This window comes from Convolutriloba macropyga, chromosome 4 (genome assembly GCF_964194025.1).
Source record: "Convolutriloba macropyga chromosome 4, txConMacr16.3, whole genome shotgun sequence".
Classification (NCBI taxonomy): Eukaryota; Metazoa; Xenacoelomorpha; order Acoela; family Convolutidae; genus Convolutriloba; species Convolutriloba macropyga.
The window spans coordinates 17,600,386-17,625,049 of record NC_134471.1 but is presented as its reverse complement, the minus strand read 5'-3'; the positions used below and the strand labels follow the sequence as shown (position 1 = coordinate 17,625,049).

Here is a 24,664-nt window from a genome sequence, read left to right as displayed (position 1 = left end):
TACCGATATTATTTTTCATGTCAAAAGACGAAATGCGTGAAAGTTAATTAAAATTGTGAAACAGTTGGCCTAACCTGAAAATTGTTTAAAATGGATGCTGAGAAACAAACACTTCGAGAAAAATCCGGAAAACATCCGGTAATCTGCAGGTATTGAGCTCCATACTGATGTCCTCAGTCAACATTGAGTGAGTTACGTAGGTTGTGTTAATGTGGCAAAGAGCAAGCTGCGGGTTGTTGCTGGGTGTTGAATATGAACCGAAAATGAGTCAAAACTTTCTGAACTTGACAATTACTGACCGCGTGCCTCAATTGAAATTAAGTTATTTAATGTAAGTCGTTTTTTTGATTGAGATATTTGGATTTTAGCTATGTTGAATTTTGGTTTTCGGTCCACCTCTTGAAATAAATCAACGTTGTGAAAACAAAAGAAACATAGAAAAGCGTAACTCACATAAAGTATGTAAAAACTGATGCAAAATTAATCGTGCGAGTTCTATCTATAAGTGGACAAGGCTGCTTAATTGGACTTTAACAAAATGTTTTAATTCATATTAAAGTTGAGCAGCTGTAGGCTGAGAGTAACTAGTCTTTAGCTGAGTAATTGCACAGGGGCGCTGTCTTTTAAAACAATAAATGCTCTCAATTGTGGTATGCTGAAAAAGTGTGCGCAACTTTTCACGAAAGACCATCAGTAACGTTAACCTACCCTTTCTTGCTGAATTTCTGAAAAATTTTGCATTGATTACGCCAGTTTTCATCAGTTCAAGCAAACTTCGCATTAGATTCTAAAAATCAGGCCGAAAAGAGCGGTCCTTGCGTTGCTTTTTTATTTGCTATCGGATAAAATTGAGCCAACAAATTTTCTTTACAAAAAAATTTTGTCTAAAGGTTGTCATCTGACCGAAAAAAGTTTAAAACTTTTTGTCTTGAGAAACGGGATAAACTGCTAAAACCAGAGCTTTGAGCATTGAGTCACTATGCGGTGCTAATCCAAACTTACTTTTCTCTAACTATAAGTGTCGCTGAAACTTCGAGGTCCCCGCATATGCAGCTTAACCCCTCCCCCCCCCCTTACTCCAACCTCAACCTACTTTCCCTCTCTCCCTGCCCCCAAATTCCCCATCGCATCATCCACGCACTAGATACCCATAACCCCACTCAATATCTGCCCTATTTTTGTACCAAGTCCGATTTAAGATTTGTTAACACATTTTCATGATTTTTGAAGTCAGTGAAGTGATGATTTTGGTCACGCCAAAACAAAAAAATAAACCAAAAAGTGAGTGGTTTTGCCGCGTAAAACTTCTTCACTCTAATTTTAAAGTAATGAGAAAACGTCTTTTTGTTATTACGCGGCAAATTGACTTTGTGATAAGTTTCTACTGTGAATGGTTTTTACTTTGTTTCTGGATGGCTCATTCCTCGTAATATCTGTGTCTAGTTTTTTGTTATTCAGTGAAAATTCTTTGGTTTGTAGGTCAGGACTTTTTGGAGTGACTGCTTTATGCTTGTTGATTTCTTGCTTTTTGTGTTATTTAAACTGCTTAATATTGTAAAGGCGTAATCGATGTGGTTAAAAGGCACTGACTAACACACAGCGATCGCGGTTTTGAATCCCTTTTTGGTGTCCCGCTTTTTCACCCCTATTCATTTAACCCCCTATCATTTCACCCCGATTTTAATATTTCGATAAAATGAAGATTATTAAATTAGTAATATAATCATTTGGCCATGCCTCGCGGGCCATGGTCATGCCTCAGCGGCCCTTGGGACTTGATATGAAACTATCACAACCGAACGTGGGATTAATTTATCCGCTTAATTATAAAACATGCATTTAATATTGGCGGAATGAAATAATAGAGGGGTGAAATGACAGAGAAGTTAAATGATAGGGGGATTAAATTATGTGGTGTTAAAATATGCGGGGTTAAATGAATCGGGGTGAAAAGAAGTAGAATTCCCTTTTTTGGCGGAACAGAATGACCCCGTAAAATTTTAAATGCACCTTTTTGGTTATACAACCCTCTGAATTAAATTGCCCCGTCTGTCGTGACTAGATTTTGATCATGCGCGAATTAATTCACTCAGCAAACTGATTTGATATTTGTGCCTTAAAAGTGTTACTAGTTTTTTAAGCGGAGCCGATGACTTTCAGCTCATTTTTGTATCTGGTACCATCTGTATTCTACGGCACGCAAGTCTATTTACAGCTAATCCAGCAATCTGCCGGCTATGTTGGGATCAAATAAGCGCAAAATCATGCTAATTGAAAAGCAGAGCGGAATCGATTGGAGCCACTTGCTGTGATATACAGTAATTAAATGCTAAATCAACTTGAAAATTTCCGACAATGTTATTGCCATTTTATACATACTTTTGCTCGTTAATGATCAGACTTTAGCTCGACTTTGACTAGGAAGCCCGTTCATGCATGCAGACTTTATTATGATGCTCGTCCATGTAATCAAAAACGCACTTTACCCCCCCCCCCCCCCCCCGTGCGTTTTTAATTGTCTGATCATTAACGCACACCTCAACCTGGGCAACACTAGAAACAGATCAGGCATAGTGGTGAACTATTGAAAATACAAATCTACATTGACTATCTGTTTTCTAAGTGTTTAAATCAGTTGCAATTGAAACCCACAAAGGCAGGCTTGCAAATGTCAATCGACAAGTGAAAATAGTGCAGAAAAAAATGGTCAAAAACAGACATCCATACGACTACAAAATTTGCCAGAAACTTCGTTTGAGAGAAATTAAAGACCTAATTCATTTAACTAGCGTGCTGAGTCTCCGGGGGAAAAACTTTCATGTTGCTGAAATGCAAATGATGCAATAACAACTGCAGAAAAGTTGAAAAATTGTACTATAGACGATCGACTAAATTTAAAAGGAGAAGTGAGGCGCTGAGGAAAAATACACTATACAGAAAGAATTAACCGGCATTGTGGAAGTCCAATTGCAACAATAAATAAAGCCATAAATTGAAAAATTCTCAATAGTTTTACAGAAGTAAAACAAAATATGCCGGACAATTCATTAAGTACCTGCACCTTCTGATGAAACAAATTTACGTTTTAAAAAACCACGATAAATCATTGTAGCATCCCCGTAAAAGAAAGGTTTTGTAAAACAGATGGAACAGTTTGAAATATATAACTGTTTGAAATTTTCGAAACCTTCACCGGGAAATAGTTCAAGAAGACCAGAATTACTGTCCTATTCCTTTTTTAGAAAAAAATACTTAGATTTTGGCTCGCAGGGTTGACTTGCATATATTTTTGTTTATCTTCAGAACCTTCATTTGTATTAAGACTCCATGGATGCGATCTAATACGAAAAATGAGTACCAGTCTGTCAGTTATTATTCTAAAGGATTGAATGGTCAATATTGAACACACTGAGTTTCTTTTTCAACCATAAATGATTTCAGAAAACAAATCTCTCAAGCTACCTTGACTAATGTTATATAGTGCAGAGCTTCTTCGTTTAACTTTTGTTGGCCTACAAATGAGAAACATTCGAATATAAATTCAAAAACAAATGCTCTTCATGGTGGTATTGTGAAAAACTGTACGCAGCGTTTTACGAAAGCAACAGTAACGATAACGTTCACTTTTGTGCTGAATTTTTTTTTGAAGTTTTGCGTTGATTTCGCCAAATTTCATCAGTTTAAACCAATTTCGCATTTAGTTTCTAAAAATCGGGCCGTAAAAAAAGCAGTAATTCTGTTGCTTTTTTAAATTGCTATCGGATAAAACAGCAAGCAAATTTTCTTTACAACAATAATTTTGTCCAAAGTTTGTGATCTGACTGAATAAATTTTACGAGTTTTTGTCTTGAGAAACAAGATAAACTGCTAGAGCTTTGAGCCACTATGCGGTGGTTATAGAAACTTACTTTTCTCTAACTTTAAGCTTCGTTGAAACTTCGAGGTCCCCGCATATGTAGCACAACCCCCCCCCCCCCCCCGTCTTACTCAATTTACTTTCCCTATCTCCCCTACCTCCCCCAAATTCCCCATCACATCAACCACACTCTAGCTACCCATAACTCCACTCAATATATCCCCTAATTTTCTACCACCTCCGAGAGATTCAGGCCAAAAAGCGGGTAAAATTAAACTGCTGGGTTTATCGAAAATGGAAATTTAGAGGAAAATCTGTCGGAGATTTTCATAATTATTACTGTAAACGACGTTTTTTTAATTATAAATTATTAGGCTTGCAGAGAACTTACCAACGACTGCTTCATTTGTTTAGGTTTGTGAGCACCACAAAAACGCTTTTAAACAGTGTCCATTAGGTTTTTGATTTGAAGCAACCTAATGGCAAGATTATCACTTGAAAAAAATCAATGCAATTGAAATTCAAAATCCCGAAAAAAAATTTTGCATTATTTTTGTTCGATTAAAGTTTTATACTAATTGTCAAATAGGTCATTGAGCAAAAACAGAATTTAAATGCAATGCCTAAAAATCGACTTTCTTTCCTCCAAATGAAATGAAAAAAGTGCTTTTAAACTTCACTTTTTTTCAGAAAGTAATTGATTTTGTCTAAGATATTCTAGTTGAAGAGAAATTTTGAAAACAAATTGGCTGCTACTGCCAGAACAAGCAAAGAAACAAAGCTTTTTTAATGATGTTTGCTATTACTATCTTTGGAGAAAAAAAATGAAATAGAGTGAACTGTGAAATCTTTTGCGAAAATTTGAACTCAGTGAACTTATGTTAATAGCCGTTTTTCAGGGCAAATTTTTTGAATTATTTTTTAAATAAACTGCTATTCATAGAGAAATTCTCAGGTCTGCACTCACAGAAATAGTAGTTTAGGGGTTGCGGAAACGTATTTCTTTTAGTTTTCAATGGCGTAAAATTTTTGAAATCTCATTGTTACCAATTGATAAATGTTTTTATCAATCTTCCAACAAACGCAAAATTATGTTTTCTATACCAAGCAAGAGTTTAATTAAAAACACGTTTTTGTATAATTTTGATTCATTTTTTAATGCAGCCTTTATTTTTTCTGGCGCATGATTGGTCAGAATTTTTTGATATCAGGTAAGACTGCTTAATATTTTCTTAGCAATTCAAATGTGACTCGCATATATGTGTGACGGTTTCAAAGAAACATAAAGAAACTTAGAAGTTTTCTTTATTAAAGTTTCAAAGGACGAAAAAACAATTTACCTGACGAACATTATTGCTGTGTCGATAAGTAAAGGCCACAAAACTAAATCCAATTCTAATTTTGTTTTGGCGCTATCATTATCTTATTGACCTATCAATCATATGTCAGAAGTAAATTCTCCCACCAACAGAAACCTGATTCTAACATCCACCGACCTCCGACTAATGAACTCGATTGTACCCAAGCCATATATGATTCTCATGAAGTGTTGATGAAAATAGAAAATCGCCTCCGGGACTCGGAGTTAAGATCTATTCACATGCCAATCATGTAAAAAATTTTTGGCTAATCTAAATTTTCTCTGTATATGTTCGCTTAGATAACTTCTATAAATACAAGCTAATTTTTGTATATTTTCAGATCAAAATTTCATTTAAATTTCAACTTATTGAATTCTTTGACCCGTGTTATCGACCACGACAATGGTGTCCAGACCAGCTACAGACAGACAAATTTTGGATCTACAGAATGCAGAATCAGCTACTGCGTGGATTATGTCTTTTGTGGCGAAATGTCGCGCAGAGAAGAAAGAGGACAAGGTCAACAACGATGGTACTGTACAGGATTTACAGGTAACCAATCTCTTCCTTAGTATGTGCGGGCAAGATGCAATTATTAAACTTAGGAGCCTAATGAGTCCTAGGAATTTGATAGACACTCCGTATAAAGACATCAGATTGGCGATTCAAAATTATATTTCTCCTAAAGAGAGAGTAGTAACGGCAAAAAGGGCTAAATTTCTGTCCGTAATACGAGGTGTAGGGGAGTCAGACGACGACTTCCTTGCACGTCTTAGAGAAAGAGTGGAACGGAAGCAGGCTCAAGCAAAAACAACTTGCAGTTGTGCTGTCTGATAAAGAATTTGGACTACTTGGTAGAGACCTTCTAGCCAAGCACGGTGTGAACAACATCACAGCCGAGCACCTACCTGCTGTGAAGGGTTACAATGCTCATGTGAAGCTGATACCAGGAACACAGCCAATGTTCTGCAAAGCCAGAAAAATACCTCTACTTCTTCAAGACAAGGTCACAGAGAAGCTGAAACAAATGGTTAGACAAGGCATCCTTGAACCGGTACAGCCAGGAGGAGTCAATAATGCATCTCCAGTGGTGTGGCAGAGAAAGAGGAGTGGAGAATTGAGACTTTGCGTGGACTTGAAAGTGCACATCAATGGCAAGGTCATGGATGAAGACTACCCAATACCAGACATGGAGACGATCTTCCACAACCTACATGGGGCCTCATACTTTGGCAAATTTGACCTCTCAGATGCCTACTATCAAATTGAAATTGTTGAAGAAGTATAAGATATATGCACAATCAACACATCTCAGGGACTGTTCAAGATGTGCCGACTACCTCAGGGATCGGAAAACTCTTCTTCAATCTTCCAGAATTGCATCGAATCAACACTCAAAGGAATCAAAGGTGTTGTGATGTATTGGTGTGTGGAACTACCAAGGAGCAGTTCAACAAGAGAATGCCTGCAGTCAAGAGCCGACTACGTAAGAAAAATTTTACTATTAATGATAAAAAATCTAACTCAAAACCAGTCGATAGCGTTAGCTTTTTGGGATACTCAATTTCAACAGAGGCAATATCACCACATCCCAGACAAGTTGAAAAAATGAAAAAAATTCAAAAGCACCAATTGATAACAAACAGATCGAACCGTTTGTTGGGTTAGCTAATTTTTACGGAAGAATGATTCCTGATTTTGCAACAAAAATGCTACCCTTAAATAACATGAGAAATAGCGATTTCTCATGGGGCAAAATGCAACAAAAAGGCTTGAAGACATAAAAAATGAATTATGTGCTAACCCACTAGTACAGCCATATAGTCTACAAAAAAAAGCAACAGTTACTACTGACGCCTCTGAAAAAGCCATTGACGGGGTGCTTTCGCAAGAAGGACATCCAGTCATATATTTATCGAGAAAATTGACTTCAGCGGAGCAAAACTACTTGAACATAGAGCGGGAAGTGCTGGCAATTGTGTTTGTGGTCACAAGACATAAGCAATTCCTTCTTGGAAGACGATTTACCCTACAGACTGACCACAAACCACTCAAATATCTCTTTGCACAAGACGAGGAGATCCCGAAGACAGCATCAGCGAGAATCACAAGATGGGCAATATCTCTAATGGGTTTGGAATATGAGTTGAAGTACTCACCAGGAGAGCAGATACCCCATGCAGATGCTTTGAGCAGAATGGATTTTGATGAAGACGAATTGGACAACGATGGAGTGTGCATCGCAATCAATAACATCTACTTCGCCCAAGGTGATTTGGTGACCCAAGCAGAAATCAAAACTGAACTTGGAACAAACAGACTCTTCCAGGACAAAATGAAACGAATCAAAAGCAGAAATTGGAAACAATGTTCAGAAGCGGAAAAAGGATTCGAACAACAGAAAGATGCACTTACTTTACATAATGGAATCATCTTTAGAGGTGTTGTTCCTTTCATTCCACCCAAACTACGACACTTGGTTTTGGTAAAAGCGCATGAGACACATCCCGGGAAGAATGCAACTGAAACATCAGTCAGAATGATAGCATGGTGGCGTGGCATTACCCAAGACGTTCAACACTTTGTTAGTAAATGTAAGAATTGTCAAATGAAAAGGCCTAGCCTGGGAAAAACAGTCTCTACGTGGCCAGAAGCCGACGTTTGGGAACGGCTCCACATGGACTGGGGTTATGTTAAGGACCAAGGCAATATCTTAGTAATTGTTGACGCGGGTTCTGGTTGGATAGAGGCTTTCCCCGCGGGAAATAGAACATCGGAAACAGTTAAAATAAATCTTAGTCAAATCTTTGCAAGATTCGGAATACAAAAAACTTTAGTATCTGATAATGTTCCTAAATTTGTAAGTGGTGACCTTATAAAGTGGCGTGAATCACTGGAAATTAAGAAAATGGAATCACCCATCTATCATCCAAGAGCTAATGGACTAGCTGAAAGAGCATTTCAGACAGTGAAGCGGGCACTTCAAGCGTGGAGTCCCAACCTTAATGTGTCATTTGGAGCATTCCTGCAAAGGGCACTGATGACACATCGCAACACTTCAAAGACGAGGGGCAAAACTCCAGTTGAACTCTTGTTGGGACGCAGAGTGCGACAACCAGCAATAGCAGATTTCGACTTGTGCGGACCCATTCTATTCAAGACCAACGAAAAGACAAAGACGGTTCATGCTACCTTCATCATCAGGAAGTGCTTGAACACATCTTTCATACAGCCCGAAAACTCAGCACGGACTATTCTAGTGAGCGACAACCAAATTGCGAGACTAGACGAAGAGAATGTGAAAACTGAACCAGCAGTGGAGGAGACCATATCTCAATCAGAACAACTTCAGAACACAAATGTGGGACCTTCACTTCAAGGTGAAGCTTCTGCAGCCACATCATCTGCAGAGCACCAACAACCCGAAACCTCAGAGCCTTCACGAACATCAACAAGAAACAGAAAACAAACCGACAGATTTGGAGAACCTATACCCACAAACTTGCCTAAAAAAGGAGGGAGGATGTGATGGTTTCAAAGAAACATCAAGAAACTTTTCTTTATTAAAGTTTCAAAGAACGAAAGAAGAACTTACCTGACGAACTTTATTGCTGTGTCGATAAGTAATGGCCACAAAACTGAACTCAATTCTATTTTTTTTTGGCGCTATCATTATCTTATTGACCTATCAATCATATGTCAGAAGTAAATTCTCCCACCAACAGAAACCTGATTCTAACATCCACCGACCTCCAACTATTGAACTGAATTCTACCCATGCCATATATGATTCTGATGAAATGTTGATGAACATAGAAAATCACCTCCGGGGTTCGGAGTTAAGATCTATTCACATGCCAATCATGTAAAATATTTTTAGCTAATCTAAATTTTCTCTGTATATTTTCGCATAGATAACTACTATAAATACAAGCTAGTTTTTGTATATTTTCAGATCAAAATTTAATTTAAAATTCAACTTATTGAATTCTTTGACCCGTGTTATCGACCACGACAATAAATACAGTGTATGCTTAATATTTTTTATGTCATGTTAAATTCATCGACCTATTTTTTTATTGCATCTTGTTTGTGTTTTTCTAAGAAATGTGACGGATTAGAATATCCAATTTTCAGTCTTATGTGGCCTCTAGTGTAGAAGTTATTCTAGACCTGATATTTTTCAAGCCAAGCAACCAGATTCAACTCAAGAGCTAGAAGTCTTTTAGGAGAAAAATGAGATTTCTGTTGACGTGGTGAAAAGCGGAATGTTCACAATTTTGTCCTTACAAAGTTCGCCTCGTCACTGTTTTTTTTACCTGAATAGAAGTTGATCAACATTTATTTCTTCCTTTTTTGGGTAGAAAAAAAGTAGAATTCTTGGCTTAGCAGAAGAGTTGTCCTTTCGGAAATGACTCCCTTTCGCTTAATTAGATGGGTGGTCTAGAAGAATTAGAGATGTAATTTTGATACCTCATTGATTGATTAATGCCAGGCTTCGTTTCAACTCGGCTTCGCCTCATCAACTCTGCCCGCTGCTTTAATCAATTCGTACAAGCGAAAGTAGTTCTCTAACTAATACTTAGTGAGCTGAAAAATTGGCACACAGAACTACTAAATTAAAGCTCAGTAGACACAAAAATAAGCAAATATAACTCCACAAATATAACTACAGCAATGGAACACACAGTTTATCGAAACACCCAAAATCTTGCGACCACTTTGCAGAAAATCTTTTAAGAGAATATGTACAGAAAGAGAAACTAACAACGGAAAAAAACTATCGGTGAATGCAAATTAAGTCGACGTAGGAGCAAGCGGAATGTTATATAATAGTTCAGTAATCGTTCAGAAATAATACATTGTTAAACCTTACAATCAAGACAGCGAATAGTTGCAATTTATGACGTATTCAACTGCAACAAAGAAACGAACATAATTCTTAAAGAGATTTCGTGATTTCGAAACCTAGCGAACCTCGTTCCATGACCATGCCTCTCATCCGCTGTGGGATGTTATCTGAGAACCTCGGGCCGGTTATCGCGCTCACCGACCCCTCATCTCGAAGACTTTTGACTAACCTAACCTCTTTTTCAAAATTTGGCTTGCTTGCCTATTGGCTTGTTTGGCCGCCACTTATATTGCCACAAAATACTTTTTACAACAAATGCTATCACTATTTTACACTGAGTCATAAAAACATACTTCTTATTTGGACACTTGCAAGATTTCTGGTCATTAGTGGGACTAAAATCTATCTTGTCTTGAAGTTTATATAACAAGGTGGGTAACGCTCCTGGTTCAGTGTGGGCGAACTTGCTGGAGTTTCCAGGGATTCTTCGAAGACTCTCCGAATCTGCAGTTCCAGTTATGGCGTAAAGACATGTGGTTGGAACTCAATTGACCTCTCAGTAATCTTGACGACACTTGCGAACCATCTGATGACCTCTTCTTCATCTTGTTCGTCTAGACTGGGGTGGATGTTGTGAGCTATCTCGGCTATTTTGTCCTCTGATTGCAGTGGCATGTTTTCTTCCTAACATTAAATTATTTTTTTCTCCAATTATCTAATTTTGCAAATAAAGTTCAACAAAGAGGCTCGGTAAAGTGCGATCGCACATAAGGTTCAGACCCCGCTCATCCACAATTTTGGCATAATTGTCTACCAAATGATGAACAGATAGAAAACCCCAAAAAATCAAGTATTTTTCAAAAAAAAATGGTGTATGAACGAAAAGATAGCCTCTAAAGCAAATAACTCAGTGGAGTAAAAACTGACGCATTAGATTCATGAGATATGCCAATATTATGAAAGCGAGTCAAGACGAACAGCAAGAAAACAACAACAACAACAAACATTAATTACATCATAAAACTTATGTCCGTTCTAAAAATAAAAATTTAATAAAGGTTAAAATAGCGTCAGATAAAACTGGAAACAAACAAAATAACTTCTAATTAGCCATAAAAATTATGGGACCACTCCATAACAAGGCGTGGTGACAATAGAGAACAAAAACAGTAAATTTGAAAAATTCGCTGATTTTTCCAAAACAGTTTCAAAGTAATGAAAACCATTGGAAATCAACTAAAATATCACACAGATTTACCAATACCAGTGTTTCTAAAGATGGGAATTAAGAACTGTCGGTATTCAATTTTCATGCGGTTACAAAAAGAACATTGACAACAAACAAAATATCAGTTAAATTTTGCCAGAGAACATTTTCGAAGCCGTAAGGCCGTACTTTGGTCCTCAAAATATGTCCCCTTGCACCTTCTTTGAACACCGATAATGTATATGTGACCTCTCATTAATGACACCAGGTAACAAGCCGACAAAAAATAAAAAAGGTAAAATTAAGTAACACTTTTTTCTTTTTCGAAAAAAAATATTTCCAAAGACACGAATGCCATTAATTACAATATGAGATAAATAAATCGGTTCGTTTATTGTTCCAAAAGAAGCTCATGAGACTTGCAATTATTCAAAAAATATCTTACGTCTAAAAAAAGAACGAAGAATAAGACAAAAATCAAAACTTACTTTACTTTTTTGTGAAAAACCCGTGTCGAAGCCAGTAAAGTCATGACGAATTCTTTAAAAACATTAGATTTTGTGACAACAATCCCTCCGACACCTTGCCTTGACAACAAAATTGTCATTTTTGGCCTATAATCGTCGAGACTGGGTAACAAACAGACAATGGAAGGAACAAAATTGCGAAGTTCAAATCTTTTTTTTGGAAAAGAGTTGTTTTCAAAGTCATGAAAGCCATTTGCTATCTGCTAATATCAGAATATCGGTCCATCTGTTCCTCCATGAAAAATCAAGGAAACCGGGTCATTGTACAGGAAATTCAATACTACTAAAATACAAATTAAAAACGACAGTTGAAGAAAATATTAGAAAATTCTATTAAATTCTTCGAGAAGGTATTGCCGAAGCCGTTAAAATCAGAGTCTATATCCTTAAGGATTTTGATATTATCGATTGTGCATTATTTCGAACGCCAATTTTGTGAAATATGAACTTTCAATAACGTGATAATGTGACAAAACTAGAAAACGTGAAAAATGGGCAAATACCTGAAAAAAATGAGAAATCTAGTGGTATCAAAGCCAGAAAACCGAAACTTAAGGTGTAAAAATGCAATAAATGTTGAATTTGATTTCAGTAGAAAGAGGAATTATTCTTTCATTGCTGACTCTAAGCTAAAATTTGACCAAATTAAACGAAAAATGGAGGCAAAGCTCAATAAGTCATTTTTTATTCAAAAATCAAATATTTTTAAAAGTCAAAGTTACCAAAAACTTTCCAGAAATAAACTGGATACAAAATTTTGCTAGAAAGCAAATTGGACTTATCACTAGTGAGCTTTGACTTGAAACGTTCTGTTATTTAATTAATATATAAAAAAAGATCGAATTTTTTTTATAAAAAAGCCGACTGATTACAATCTGATTTTTTTTGGATTGTAACAGTTCAAGATTGGTCCAAAACTACCTCTGCTAATGTTTTTTGTCCATTAATAACAATTACTTTTTCGAATGTTATAGATATAGATATTTTGTTAGTTTAAAAATCAATAATAGATGCTGCGTTTTTGATAATCAACGAGTAAAGTTAGCAAAAAGCGTCAATGTTTTAATTACGGAGCACTCGCAACGGACGTTGAAGCAGAAATAGCCCACTTTTGATTCTACGAAGATTTTGTTAGTGGTGTTTGGGTGTGTACTTTATGCAAATTTAATCAAAGTGGACTAAAGAAAATTATTTCGTGCTGTTTTTGATGAAAAAGTCTGAATTTTGAAAAATTTAGCCAGATTTTTTGACAAAAAAAAGTAAATAAACATAGCCGACAATACTTTTTGTCATTAAAAATGAAATCAACAACACTTTCTATAAAATTTTTATTAAGTTTTTGCAAAATTAGCGAAATTTTAGTCAAAAATTCTAGAAAATGTGAATAAAATCAAAAAAATTCACTCTATTTTCTCAAAAGTTTAAACCTCAGAAAAAAATTTTTTATTCCATATTCTACGCCGGACAAGATTTCTAATGATACCAGTCTCAACTCTCTACGATGAATATATTGATCGGCCAAAATTGACTGAACAACAAAAAAACACATTTGAGTATATAGTTCCTCCCCCCTCAAAAGAGGGGTCGGAACAAATAGTAATTTGATAATATGTGTATCAATTATTAAAGTTGCATTTGAAAGTTGCGTCAATTAGTCATCATTTCTCTTTTAAATCTTCCCGCACGCAAAGTTTTATCTGAGTAGTGAAATTAGAATCTACTTCTAGTCGGATTGGATCTCTGATTCCTGGTCGGACTGGCAGCCTCACTAATGATAATTTAGCATTGCTAGTTAATTATAGAGAATTATGGCTGTGAAATTGGCAGAGGTAACAAAATACAAGAATTTTATATTCAGTCTTATAGTAAGAATTGAGAAAAAGTTATTGCTACTTTCTGATTGACTGATTTCTCAACAAATCCCCATGTTCTAATGTAGGATACGAGTGTTAACATATGTTTGCTCAGAATTCGCGTTAAGCCGAAAAAGAAAAAAATTGTGTTTTTTTGGGGAAAATGATCTTACATTCCGTTGTGATAAATTAATATCAAATGCCATGGACCGCTGAGACATGGCCATGGCCCGCGAAGCATGGCCAGATTCAGGATGCAGTAAAATTTGTAATCTAGAATTAGACAGTGTCAAATTTAGGTTAATTGAACGCATAAGGCTAGTTCCTTAAAGTTCTCAACCAATCAGATTTGTTGAACATTCTATATTTTGATGCGCTTGTTTGCAGAGACGTCACTGAGTAAGACCAAACATATGTGTTATATTTATGAGATTAGCGTTTAAACACGACAATTTATATCATTAACCGTTTATCTACTAAAAAACTTTATCTTTGGACAGATAACAAAACCAATAGATATCCCAGCACGTGCAAAAAAAATACACAGCAAATTAAAATTTTGATCAATTTCATAGTAATTATGCGTAACTACTATGCGAGGAATTTTGTGTAATTACTAAGAATTTCGCTAGAATTTTAACTTGGTGTGTATTTTTCTTGCATGTGCTTGGATATCTATTGGTTTTTCTCAATAGAAGTCTATCTGAAGTCCAGGTAAGTCTGTGTTGATATAATTGAGTATTTATAAAGACAGTGCTCAGCTATAATGGGTATGAAAACAGCTTATCTGGATCCAGATATATATTTCGATGTTTAACTTGACAGAAAATGTTCTCGAACAGAAACGTATCTCTAGCTAAAGTCGACGGAAAATTACAAACGAAACTGTAGTTTACCCATTTTAAGAAATTAATTATGAAAAATGAATTACCCATATTTTGTGTTTAAAAACTACCAAACACAGTTCCCTCCTTCTTCCTTGACTTTTTGGATCTCATTATGATGTCATCTTCTCAACTACGGAAGGCATCAAAAATATTATCAATAAACTAAGAGATCTTAAATTTTAAGAAAATACAACAATTGATTTCTGGATTTGGCTGATCCAAAAGGATAGCAGTCTGAAATTAAACTCAGCGCAGCACGCTGCACTAGAAAATGTTTATCTTTGAACAGGTTACAAAACCAATAGATATCCAAGCACATGCAAAAAAATTACACAATTTAAAATTTTAGTGAATTTCGTAGTAATTACGCATAATTCTACGCATAATTACTATGTAATTCACTGAGATTTTAACTTGGTGTGTATTAGTTTTGCATATGCTTGGATATCTGATATTTTTCTCAATAGAAACCTTTGTGAAGTCTATTTAAGTCTTTGTGTTAATATAATTTATCATTTATAAAGACAATGCTCACTAATAATGGGTAGAAAAAAGTTTATCTGGTTCCAGATATATATTTCGATGTTTAACTTGACAGAAAACGTTCTCAAACAGAAACGTATCTCTAGCTAAAGTCGACGGAAAATTACTAACAAAACTGTAGTTTAACCATTTTGAGAAATGAATAATGAAAATTGAATTCCCCATATTTTGGGAACAAAAACTGCCAGAAATTTCCCTCCTTCTTCCATGAATTTTTGAGTGTCATTGTGATATCACTGACGTTTCTACAAACAAGGGTAATAGAATGTTCAACAAATCTGGTTGTTTGAGAACTTTGAAGAACTAGCCCTTTGCGTTCAATTAATCTAAATTTGACACTGTTTAATTCTAGATTATATAGCTTGCTGCATCCTGCATCTGGCCATGCATTGCTGGCCAAAACTATGACTCAGCGGTCCATGGCATTTGATATGTCTATCACAATGGAATGCGAGATGCTTTTCCGCCATAATAAAAGGCAATTTTTTCGGCTTAGCGCGAATTCTGAACAAATTTATGTTAACACTCATATCCTATATTAGAACGTGAGGATTTGTTAAGCAATCAGTCAATCAGAAGGTAGCAATACCTTTTTCTCAATTCTAACTATAAGACTGAATAAAACATTTTTTTATTTTGTTACCTCTGCCAATTTCACTGGCGCCGTCTGACCCGAATAGAGCGAGTTTTGTACTAAATAGTATAGCATTTTGCCGCTTTTAGCAACTAGAAGTTTACATATATCTACATTTGAACTCTGGCCCTGGCCTGGCCCTGGTAAACAATAATGTAAAAAATGCTTTGACACTGTTACCAACCTTGAAAATTTTCAAAATGTATCTGGTTTACATCAGAAGCAAAACAATTCTTTCGATGTTTAATTTTTTAGTGTATAAACTTTTCACCGAAATGCAGATTTCTCTGCAGATGATAATTTCTTGATCATATGCTTCTACAACTCTAAAGTTTAGTACCCGGTAGTTGATATTGTCGGACTTCTTATTTCCTCATTCTTTTAGAATCAATAAATTACCAATCAGTAATCAGTAGTAGTTTTTGACAATCGCTAAAAACCGATAATTGCAGGGCTTGTGAACTTTAACCTTGTATTTGTAAGACCTGTACAATTTTAACATCCTTTTATATCAATGAAAAAATTTCGCTTCTTAATTTTCGCGTTTATTTTGTAATTATATGTTTTGTCCACGCTACTGTAAAAATATTGATATTTGAATCACTAGTTTTTTTTAATTTCTGAATTTTAATTCCGAACTTGTGCTCTTATCTTCATCTATTGTTTCTTCCCGAATTTTATTCACAATCATCAGATCAAGCGCCAAGAATCCAAAAGTTGGCTTTTTGATGAATTCCAACATACTTCTGCTGAACTTGTGCGCTTGACGTTATCTGGTTGAGCCTGTTGTTTTGATTTTTCGCCGAACTGTTGATGAATTTTCCGAACGCACTTAATGAATCCTTTTTGGGAATCTGTTTGAGATATTGCAGCAAAAATAAATATGGTTCAACCAAGTTTTTAATTATATTGCTTTGTTTTCTGGTGTAGTTTATTGTTTTACGACTGGCGTGAATAAAATTGATTGAAGTTTTACGATTGGTGATCAAAGTTGTTTTCAGCATCTCATTTTTTTGTTTGATAAAATTAGTTTTTGCTCTAAATGTCGCTTTTTGCTACAGAAATTTTGTTGCCGTTTTTTTTCTTCATCCAACTGTGTTACTCAGTTAAAATTTTTAATCATTCTAGTGGAAAACTGACTGGTTTTCTCTTTTTTGGTATATTTATCTGTCCTAATTTGATATTGCATCGAGTTGTAAATTACAAAGCATGATATACTTTTATAATAATGATTTTTTTCTATCTTTCTTTGGTCTTATAGATATTTTAGCCACCAATGTCATTGAGCGAGGTCGAAACATTAATGAACTTCCTCGTTGGTGTTTTTTTACTTTAAATGAATTGAATAAACAGTTGTCAACAGCTCAACAGTTCAAGCCCTTAAGAAAAAAAGAACGACTCTACACAACGGCCCAATTTGGGTGTCTTAAAACCAAAACATCTCTCTGCCTGCCTGAAAATAGCAACAGGTAAGCTTTGATGTGTTGAAAAAATAGATGATTTTGATGGTTAAGAAGTATTTTTAGTTTTCGAAGCTTATCTTCATGTTGTGTCACATTTGTAAACATCTAATCTGAACGCCAAGTTCTAATAAAAATGTTGCAATAACTTAGGGCGGTAAAGTTGGTTGCGGTAAAAAAAAGGATCTAGTCTGTTTCGCCTCACCCTCAGTGTTTTTTGTGACCCCCAGTTACATATTATATGTTTTTATATAGCACGTTACTATGTAAGAAAATAGCACGTGCGCCTGGGGGTCATGAAAGATTTATGCTTACTAAGCTGGGGGGGGGGGCAGAACAGATCCAAAAAAGTTTTATAGAACATGAAACCACAGAATCAGTAAGGGTACCTGGAGCCTATGTTAGTTCTTATTTACTTTTAATAATACTATTTCTTAAGAATTCTTTGTCATTGGCGGATACTATGAGAAGTAGTATCAAAACATTTACCCCCCCCCCCCTAAACTTAGATCTTTTAAGGGGTAATTTTTGGGTGGTAAAATCTGAAAATTCCCCCCATTACCCCCTAATCTTACATCGTTTTACCCCCCCCCCCCAAAAAATACCACCCTAATCTTACATCTTTTTGGGGGTATTTTTTGGGTGTAAAATCTAAAAATCCCCCATTACCCCCATTACCCTCCTAATCTTAAATGTTTTTATCCCCCATAGACAATTGCAACCCCCCCCCCCTCCCGCCCCTACTCTTACGTCAGTTTGGGGGTAATCAGGGTTGAGGGGGGTAATTTTGACACGGGACCATAAGAACCATGTCCATGTGCTGTGTTGAATATCAAAAAGTCACGTGTGCCTTAAATCATCTAAACAAGCAGAAAACGAGCCCAAATTTGCGTTGGAATTATTCACTGCCACATCGTTTGTACGTTTGGGCAATTGTTTCTGTTTAAAGTTGCAAAAGGTAGAAGTGATTAGCGCTTTCAGGGTCAATCTGAACTTCTGGTTTTGAATGAAGAACAACAGAAATGAAAGCGTCATGTTTGTGATTGAGAAGAACAGTCCCACGAGATACAGGAACTCAATCAAGATAAAGTCGTCATAAGTTGGAGTCGAAAGTCCAAAGCGAACTGAAAAATTAACAAAATATATTAAGTATGATCCTTCCAATTTTATTATTTTTCAGAGGTATTTTGAAATTTATTCCTTTTGCCAGTGGACAATAAGTTATCTTCATAAAAATCTGGGATCTTTTCCGTTTGTCCCCCCCCCCCCCCCCAGCTTAGTAGACGCATTTTATTTGCACCCCTCAGACGCACGTGCCATATTTTTACAAAGTGATTTACTATATAATGGCACGTGCTTTGTAACGGGGGGGGGGGGCGCATAACGTACTGGGGGCACAAATAGAAAAGATCCAAAATCTGTTCAAACAAATGCGTTATTTTTTGCTGATATTGGTTTATATGGGAACATATCCATACAATACATGCTCAGTGGACCGAAACTTGATACACATTGATAAGAAACATACTAAAACATGGTAAATCTTGCCAAGATCTTGCCATGGTGCTTGCCATGAAAATATCAGGATTTGTACGAACTTGCAAGATCTTTGAATGGCTGTCAAGAAACAAGATCTTGGCAAAAAGTTCTACTTCATTTAACCCCTCTATCATTTCATCCCTCTATCATTTCATCCCTCTATCATTTCATCCCTCTATCATTTCATCCCTCTATCATTTCATCCCGCCAATTAGCAGTTGACGTTAAAGGCATGTTTTGTCATAATTGAGTGGACAAATTAATCCCACGTTCGGTTTTGATAGTTTCATATTAAGTCCCACGGGCCGCTGAGGCATGGCCAAGTTGCTTCGGGGGTGATTAAATCGGTATTAAATGAATGGGAGGCTAAATGAATAGGGGTAAAAAAGCGGGACACCCTTGGCAAGATGTTTCAAGTTTTCCAGGAGATGCCAGGATCATGCATGCCTTATCAAGGCGTCGCTAGTCGATTTAGGATGTTAATCTTGCCATAATCTTCAAGATCTTGTAAGATTAACATCCTGTCTCGACTAGGGAAGTTTTGATTCACTGGGTGTCATTATAAAGGCACAAACATGTCATTTATATGTGGTTAAACTCCATTGGGGTTTAACAAACAGTTGCAGTAGTAGAAAGGTATTTTGAAGAGGGAAATTGCGTTGACAAAACTTCCACAAGAGGGGATTTTGATTCTAAATTTAGTCAACATCGAAACGAAAGAAGCGACTAAAAATTTCACTACGTCGTCGTCTCACCAAATGAACCGGAGACTTGAAACCAACTGCAAACCGCAAAATCAGGCTGCGGTCATGAGGGCTATACTGCAACATATTAGTAGGCATTGAAAACCCTTAGTGCTGGTTAATAGCCGCGAAACGATAGCGGCTATTATTGGGGACATCGTGACTTTTTACAATCCAAGAATTGGATTGTATTGGTGCTCTGTCTTTTTTTTATTTTGTAAGATGTTTTCATACATTTTTTCATGAATTTGAGCTTTCAAAACGGGAACAAGATAAACCGGTAAAACTCAGCGGGCATCAAGCTTCATTAGAGGCCCTTAGTAGTCCTTCAAGTATTTGGAGTGGTGAAGCTACGGGCACGGCCGTAATTAAAAGGTCATTTTTAGGACTTTTCTAGCCAAAATGTTGCAATTATTTGCGTTTTTTGTCATTTTTTTAATGAACCAGTCTAAAATTGAGGTTTGTAGAAGCTGATAAAGGTCTTTTGCAAGACATAATTACTTTGAATGACCATTTTTATATGTTTGGTACTAAAAACAAAAACAAGCAACCTTATTCTATTTTTTTAGTTTTTAGTTTTTTTTCAAGTTTTTTGAAAACTTTTGTCAGTTTTGTAAGCTTTTTCTGCTCTAGGTGTCAAGGAATCTCCTTTCGGGTGTGATAATAGGTTATTGCATAGTTTATAGTGGTAATAGATTGGTTATCAACATTTTAAAATCGCGAATTATACAAATATTTTGATAAAAACTTGCCATCTTTGTTTAAATTTCTTAACATTTACTGCCAATATTCAAGATTTCCAGTCTCGGGTGCCTAAAAACGTCCTATAGGATTTGATTATGGGCTACTAAAATTATTTTGGCCCTAAAATGAGTTTTAACATTTTAATAAGGCAAACTTTAGCATTTTTTTGCAATTTTCTTTCAACTTTTTCAGAAATTTGTCATTTTAGAGGTTTCTCCAGCCTCAAGGGCCAAGGAACCTCCTCTAAGGGGGTCGATAATATGGTAGTGCATTGTTTATAGATGTAATGGAATGTTCTTCAAGATTTTAATATAACAAATTTAAGCAATTTTTTTTTAAATATTTTCAAATTTTCAAATTTTTGCTTCACAGTATCTAGTGGCACTGAAAGAGGAGTTTTCAATTATTAATTTTAGGAATTTTGGCAGTTTTTCGACTATTTCTGCAAGCTTTTTTGAAAACTTTCCAACAGCGAGTTTTTCCGGCATCAGTAGCGCCGGTACCTCTTCTAGGGTTTGATAATAGGTTACTACGTAGTAGCTAGAGATAAGGGATTGGTTGTCAATATCTTAATAACACGAGTATTAGCAACTTTTGATAAAATTTAAAATTTTTAAAAAGTTATTTGAAACTCAATATCAAATTCCAAATTTATCGAGCTTTCTGAGCCAATGAAACTATTTAAAGAGTGAAATAGGGATACTATGAGTGGAGACAACGAAATGGTTCTGAAGTTATTAATATCACGAATTTTCGCAAGATTTTCGCAAAATTTGCAATTGATTTTAAACTTTTTGAAATTATTTGTCATCTTCTGAGTTTAACGATTTTTACTGGCCAAGGAAACCTTTTCAAGTTTTGCAGATGGGTTAAATGACAGAACTCGTGAGACAGAAATTGGATTAAACGTTTATTTAGCGGTTTTAGCACTTATTTTTGGTTCAGTGTGAATATTTTAGTCTCTCAACTTTTGAGATAATCTTTTTAGCAAGGACTTCTCAAATGATCTGCTGTTCAGGTACATTAGTTCTGCGTTTTTCATTCAATTCTTCGTATTTGTTATGTTTTTACAATTCGAAAAATTTGAATTGTATTGGGGTGCTGTCTTTTTTACGAATTGAAGAGGAGTATTGGAGAAGTCCTTTTTTTAAATCAATTTTATTGGAGTGATTTTTGAAGCGGGAAATGAAACGCGTGAAAAAACTTGGAGTGCTTTTAGTGCTGAAGAAAAGTGAAGAGTGGAGCAAAAAGAGAGTGATTTTTGTTCACACCGCTGTTTTTGAGAGAGCGAGAAATTGATGTGTGAAAAAATTTTTGCTACGCGAGCGAAGTTTTTTGTTCACGTGCAGCTTTTAGAAGCAGTTTTTTGCAACTTTTGATATTTATGAGGTTTGATTTTGATATTGTATTAGTTTTAGGCTTTTTTGATAGGAATTGAATGTTTCAAGTAGTTATTTTGAGTTTAATGCTAATTTGGAAGTTTTTGATCAGTTTTGCTAATTTTTAGACGAAATTTAATAAGTTTTTGTGTTTTTTTTTCTCTCTTATTGCTTTAAGTGGGATGTGAATTGAAGCTAGTTACTTAAAGAATATTCAGTTACAAATTGAGCTAAGTTTTTTTGGTATAAATCATTTTTTCCTTAGGAAAATTGACAGAAAAATTGAGAAAATTTCAAACCATTTTTCTTATTTTTTTGCAGTTTTTCTTTTTTTAATCTTTGAAAAAATTCTTAGCCTATTATTACCTGCCCATTGTTTTGCGAGTTTTTCATTGCTCTAATTGCAAAGGAACATTATTCGGCTTTATGTTTCCTTGTACTATTAAAAAAAACTCAAAGAAACTCAAGTTTTTCTAGTTTTTTTTGTTTATTTTGTGTTTTGAATGCCGTTTCTATTCTTCCTTTAATTTTTGTGGCCTTTGTGGAGTTTGAGGTTTCACAATAGTTGTTTTAGTTGTTTAGTTATAAGTATGGGCAATTTTCTCCTTAGAGTCGTTTCCGGAATTCTTCCGGCTATGTTTTTGTAAGATCTGTTCACAAATTTTCATGATCTTGAAAGTCAAATTACAGTTGTGATTTTGGTCACGCCGGAACAGGAATTGGAGAGAAAAAGAGAGTGGTTTTGCTGCGTGAAATGTTGTTGCTATAAACTTACAGTAGAGTGAAAAAACGGTGTTTGAACAAAAATTCGCTTTCTCGCTATTGGTTTTTTGTTCACATGCGGCAATTTCACATTGATTTTTGGATCGGATTCTTTTTATCAGTGGTTTTTCCCAATCCATTCAAAGTCCCTTCTAGGTCTAGTTTTCTGTTTATTCATTGAAAATTCTTTGAATTGTAGGTCAGGTCCTGTCCTGCTATGTTTTTTACAATTCAAAGAATTTGAATTGTTTTGGCGCGCTGTCTTTTTTTAAGGTCTGTTCATACATTTTCATGATTTTTGAAGTCAAAATGGAGTAGTGATTTTGGTCACGCCGAAACAGGAAATGGAGCGAATAAGCGAGTGGTTTTGCGGCGCGAATTTTTTTCGCTCTAATTTTAAAGTAGAGTGAGAAAACGGTGTGTGAACAAAAATTCGGTTTATCGGTAGTGGTTTTTTGTTCACATGCGGCAATTTCACTCTGATTTCTACTGTTTTTTCAATTTTTTGGATCGGATTTTTTCTAAATGGTTTTTCTAATCCATTCACAGTTCATTTTGGGCCTAGTGTTTTGTTTGAATTGAATTTTCATTTCTTGCTAGTGGTTTTTTGTTCACATGCGGCATTTTGACATTGATTTTCTGCTTTTTTTCTCAATTTTTGATCTGATTTTTTTTGAAAATGGTTTTCTCATTTCACTCGTAGTCCATTCTTGGTCTAGTTTTCTGTTTAGTCAATGAAAATTTTTTGAATTGTACGTCAGGACTTGTCCTGCTATGTTTTTTAATTCGTCGTCTCCATCGGTGATTCTTACGACCTGACTTCTTGGTATTGACTTTTTCAATGACTTCAGTGACTTTTATTGCTTTGCAGTTAAATTTTGTTTACGTGACGTCATTTCTGCTTTTAGTTCAATTGCGCGACTTTTCTCACTCAAATAAATGACTTCTGAATTCTTATGGAACTTTAAATTTTATGATCTTTTACTAGTTAAAGATCAATAGGGTGCATCTAAGTAGTGCCAAACTTACTTATATGTCCTAATTCTTGAGTTTTAGTCTTGAGTTTTTGATTTCGAATATTAATTTTGAAGAAGCTTTTTAGGGCTTTTTCCTTATATAGACCGTATGTTTCATAAATTTGACAGTCCGATTTTAACCCAAAAAGTCTAGTGGTCTAATAAAGGGCTGATGGTCGATCTGTCTATCTTATTTCTTTAGTTGTTTCAATTCAAGGCAGGCCACAAGCGTTTATTGTGGCTATTTTCCGACGATCTGCCGATTATGTTTACAAGTTCAAATTGTGTCCCAAATGACAATTTGATTCGTTCATGGTTTGAGCTGATGAGATTTTTGTGATTAACTAAGATTCTGTACAGAGACGTCGAACTAAAGAATTACAGGAATTACACGTTGTTACTGTTTTGTCCAGACACGGTCTCCAAATAGCCGTTGATTATCTTAACCAGAAAATGTCTAGTTTTTACCTCTGATGCCGACTAAATAGCCGGCAGTTATGAAAGATGCAGTAGCGACAGCTGTGACGAAGTAGACACACGTAAACAGAAGAGATCCACTAGTGATCCACAGTTCAGCGGATTCCTCGTCCGGCTGAACAACTCCAGACTCACGCAAAATACGACGGGTAGACCTGGTAAGAAAAGCGAACTTCATCATGGCTATCCCGGGTCGAGGATTTTGGGTGAAATTTTGTAAGAAATGCGGAAATTACGGTGAATACGGCGAAAAAAATAATTCAACTCATTTCACCGGAAATTAATGCAAGAAATGCGGTGAAAATCAACACATTTTACTACATTCCTTACAAAAATTCACCGCGAAATTCACCGCATTTCTTACAAAAATTCACAGCATCGACTTTTGAGGCAAAGTAATGTAAGAAATGCGTTGAATGCGGTGAAAAAAAATAACTCACCGTATTTGACCGCAATTCTTACAAAAATTCACCGCGAAATTCATCGCATTTCTAACAAAAATTCTAGAACGGAATATTAGGGGAAATAAATTGGGGAAAACCATTTCTAAAAAATCAGATAAAAATTTAAAAAAAAAACAGAAAATCAATGCCAAAATGACGCATGTGGACAAAAAACCACTAGCGAAAATTAAAAATTTGGTTGAAACAAAAAACAAGGAATAGAATGAATTATGAATGGATTGGTAAAACCATTTAGAAAAAAATCCGATCCAAAAAATCGAAAAAACAGTAAACATCAAAGTCAAATTGCCGCATGTGAACAAAAAACCACTATTGAGAAAGCGAATTTTTGTTCAAACACCGTTTTCTCACTCTACTTTA

At 35.4% G+C, this 24,664-nt stretch overlaps 2 protein-coding genes across 2 annotated transcripts in view; both read right to left on the bottom strand.

The window, feature by feature from the left end:
* LOC142337492 (N-alpha-acetyltransferase 16, NatA auxiliary subunit-like) overlaps positions 1–21,731 on the bottom strand; it is a 444,167-nt gene extending 422,436 nt beyond the window's left edge. The window contains exon 1 of the mRNA XM_075386756.1: positions 21,719–21,731. The gene's annotated coding sequence lies outside the window, so the exon portion shown is untranslated. The remainder of the gene's footprint in view (positions 1–21,718) is intronic.
* On the bottom strand, positions 10,201–24,021 carry LOC142338005 (uncharacterized). The gene is made up of 3 exons (XM_075387638.1): positions 23,832–24,021; positions 18,062–18,304; positions 10,201–10,728 (listed from the first exon to the last, which is right to left on the bottom strand). The coding sequence occupies exons 1-3, from the start codon at positions 24,019–24,021 to the stop codon at positions 10,586–10,588; spliced, it is 576 nt and encodes a 191-aa protein (XP_075243753.1). The 3' UTR covers positions 10,201–10,585.
* Positions 24,022–24,664: the final 643 nt, after the last annotated feature.

What these genes read in the sequence shown, in the direction of transcription:
- LOC142338005 (XM_075387638.1), bottom strand. Translation starts at nt 24,021, where the DNA reads ATGATGAAGTTCGCTTTTCTTACCAGGTCTACCCGTCGTATTTTGCGT. An exon ending in CTATTTAGTCGGCATCAGAG is followed by an intron (nt 18,305 to 23,831) that starts GTAAAAACTAGA and finishes TTAATTTTTCAG; the next exon opens with TTCGCTTTGGACTTTCGACT. An exon ending in TAATTCCAACGCAAATTTGG is followed by an intron (nt 10,729 to 18,061) that starts GCTCGTTTTCTG and finishes CACTGCAATCAG; the next exon opens with AGGACAAAATAGCCGAGATA.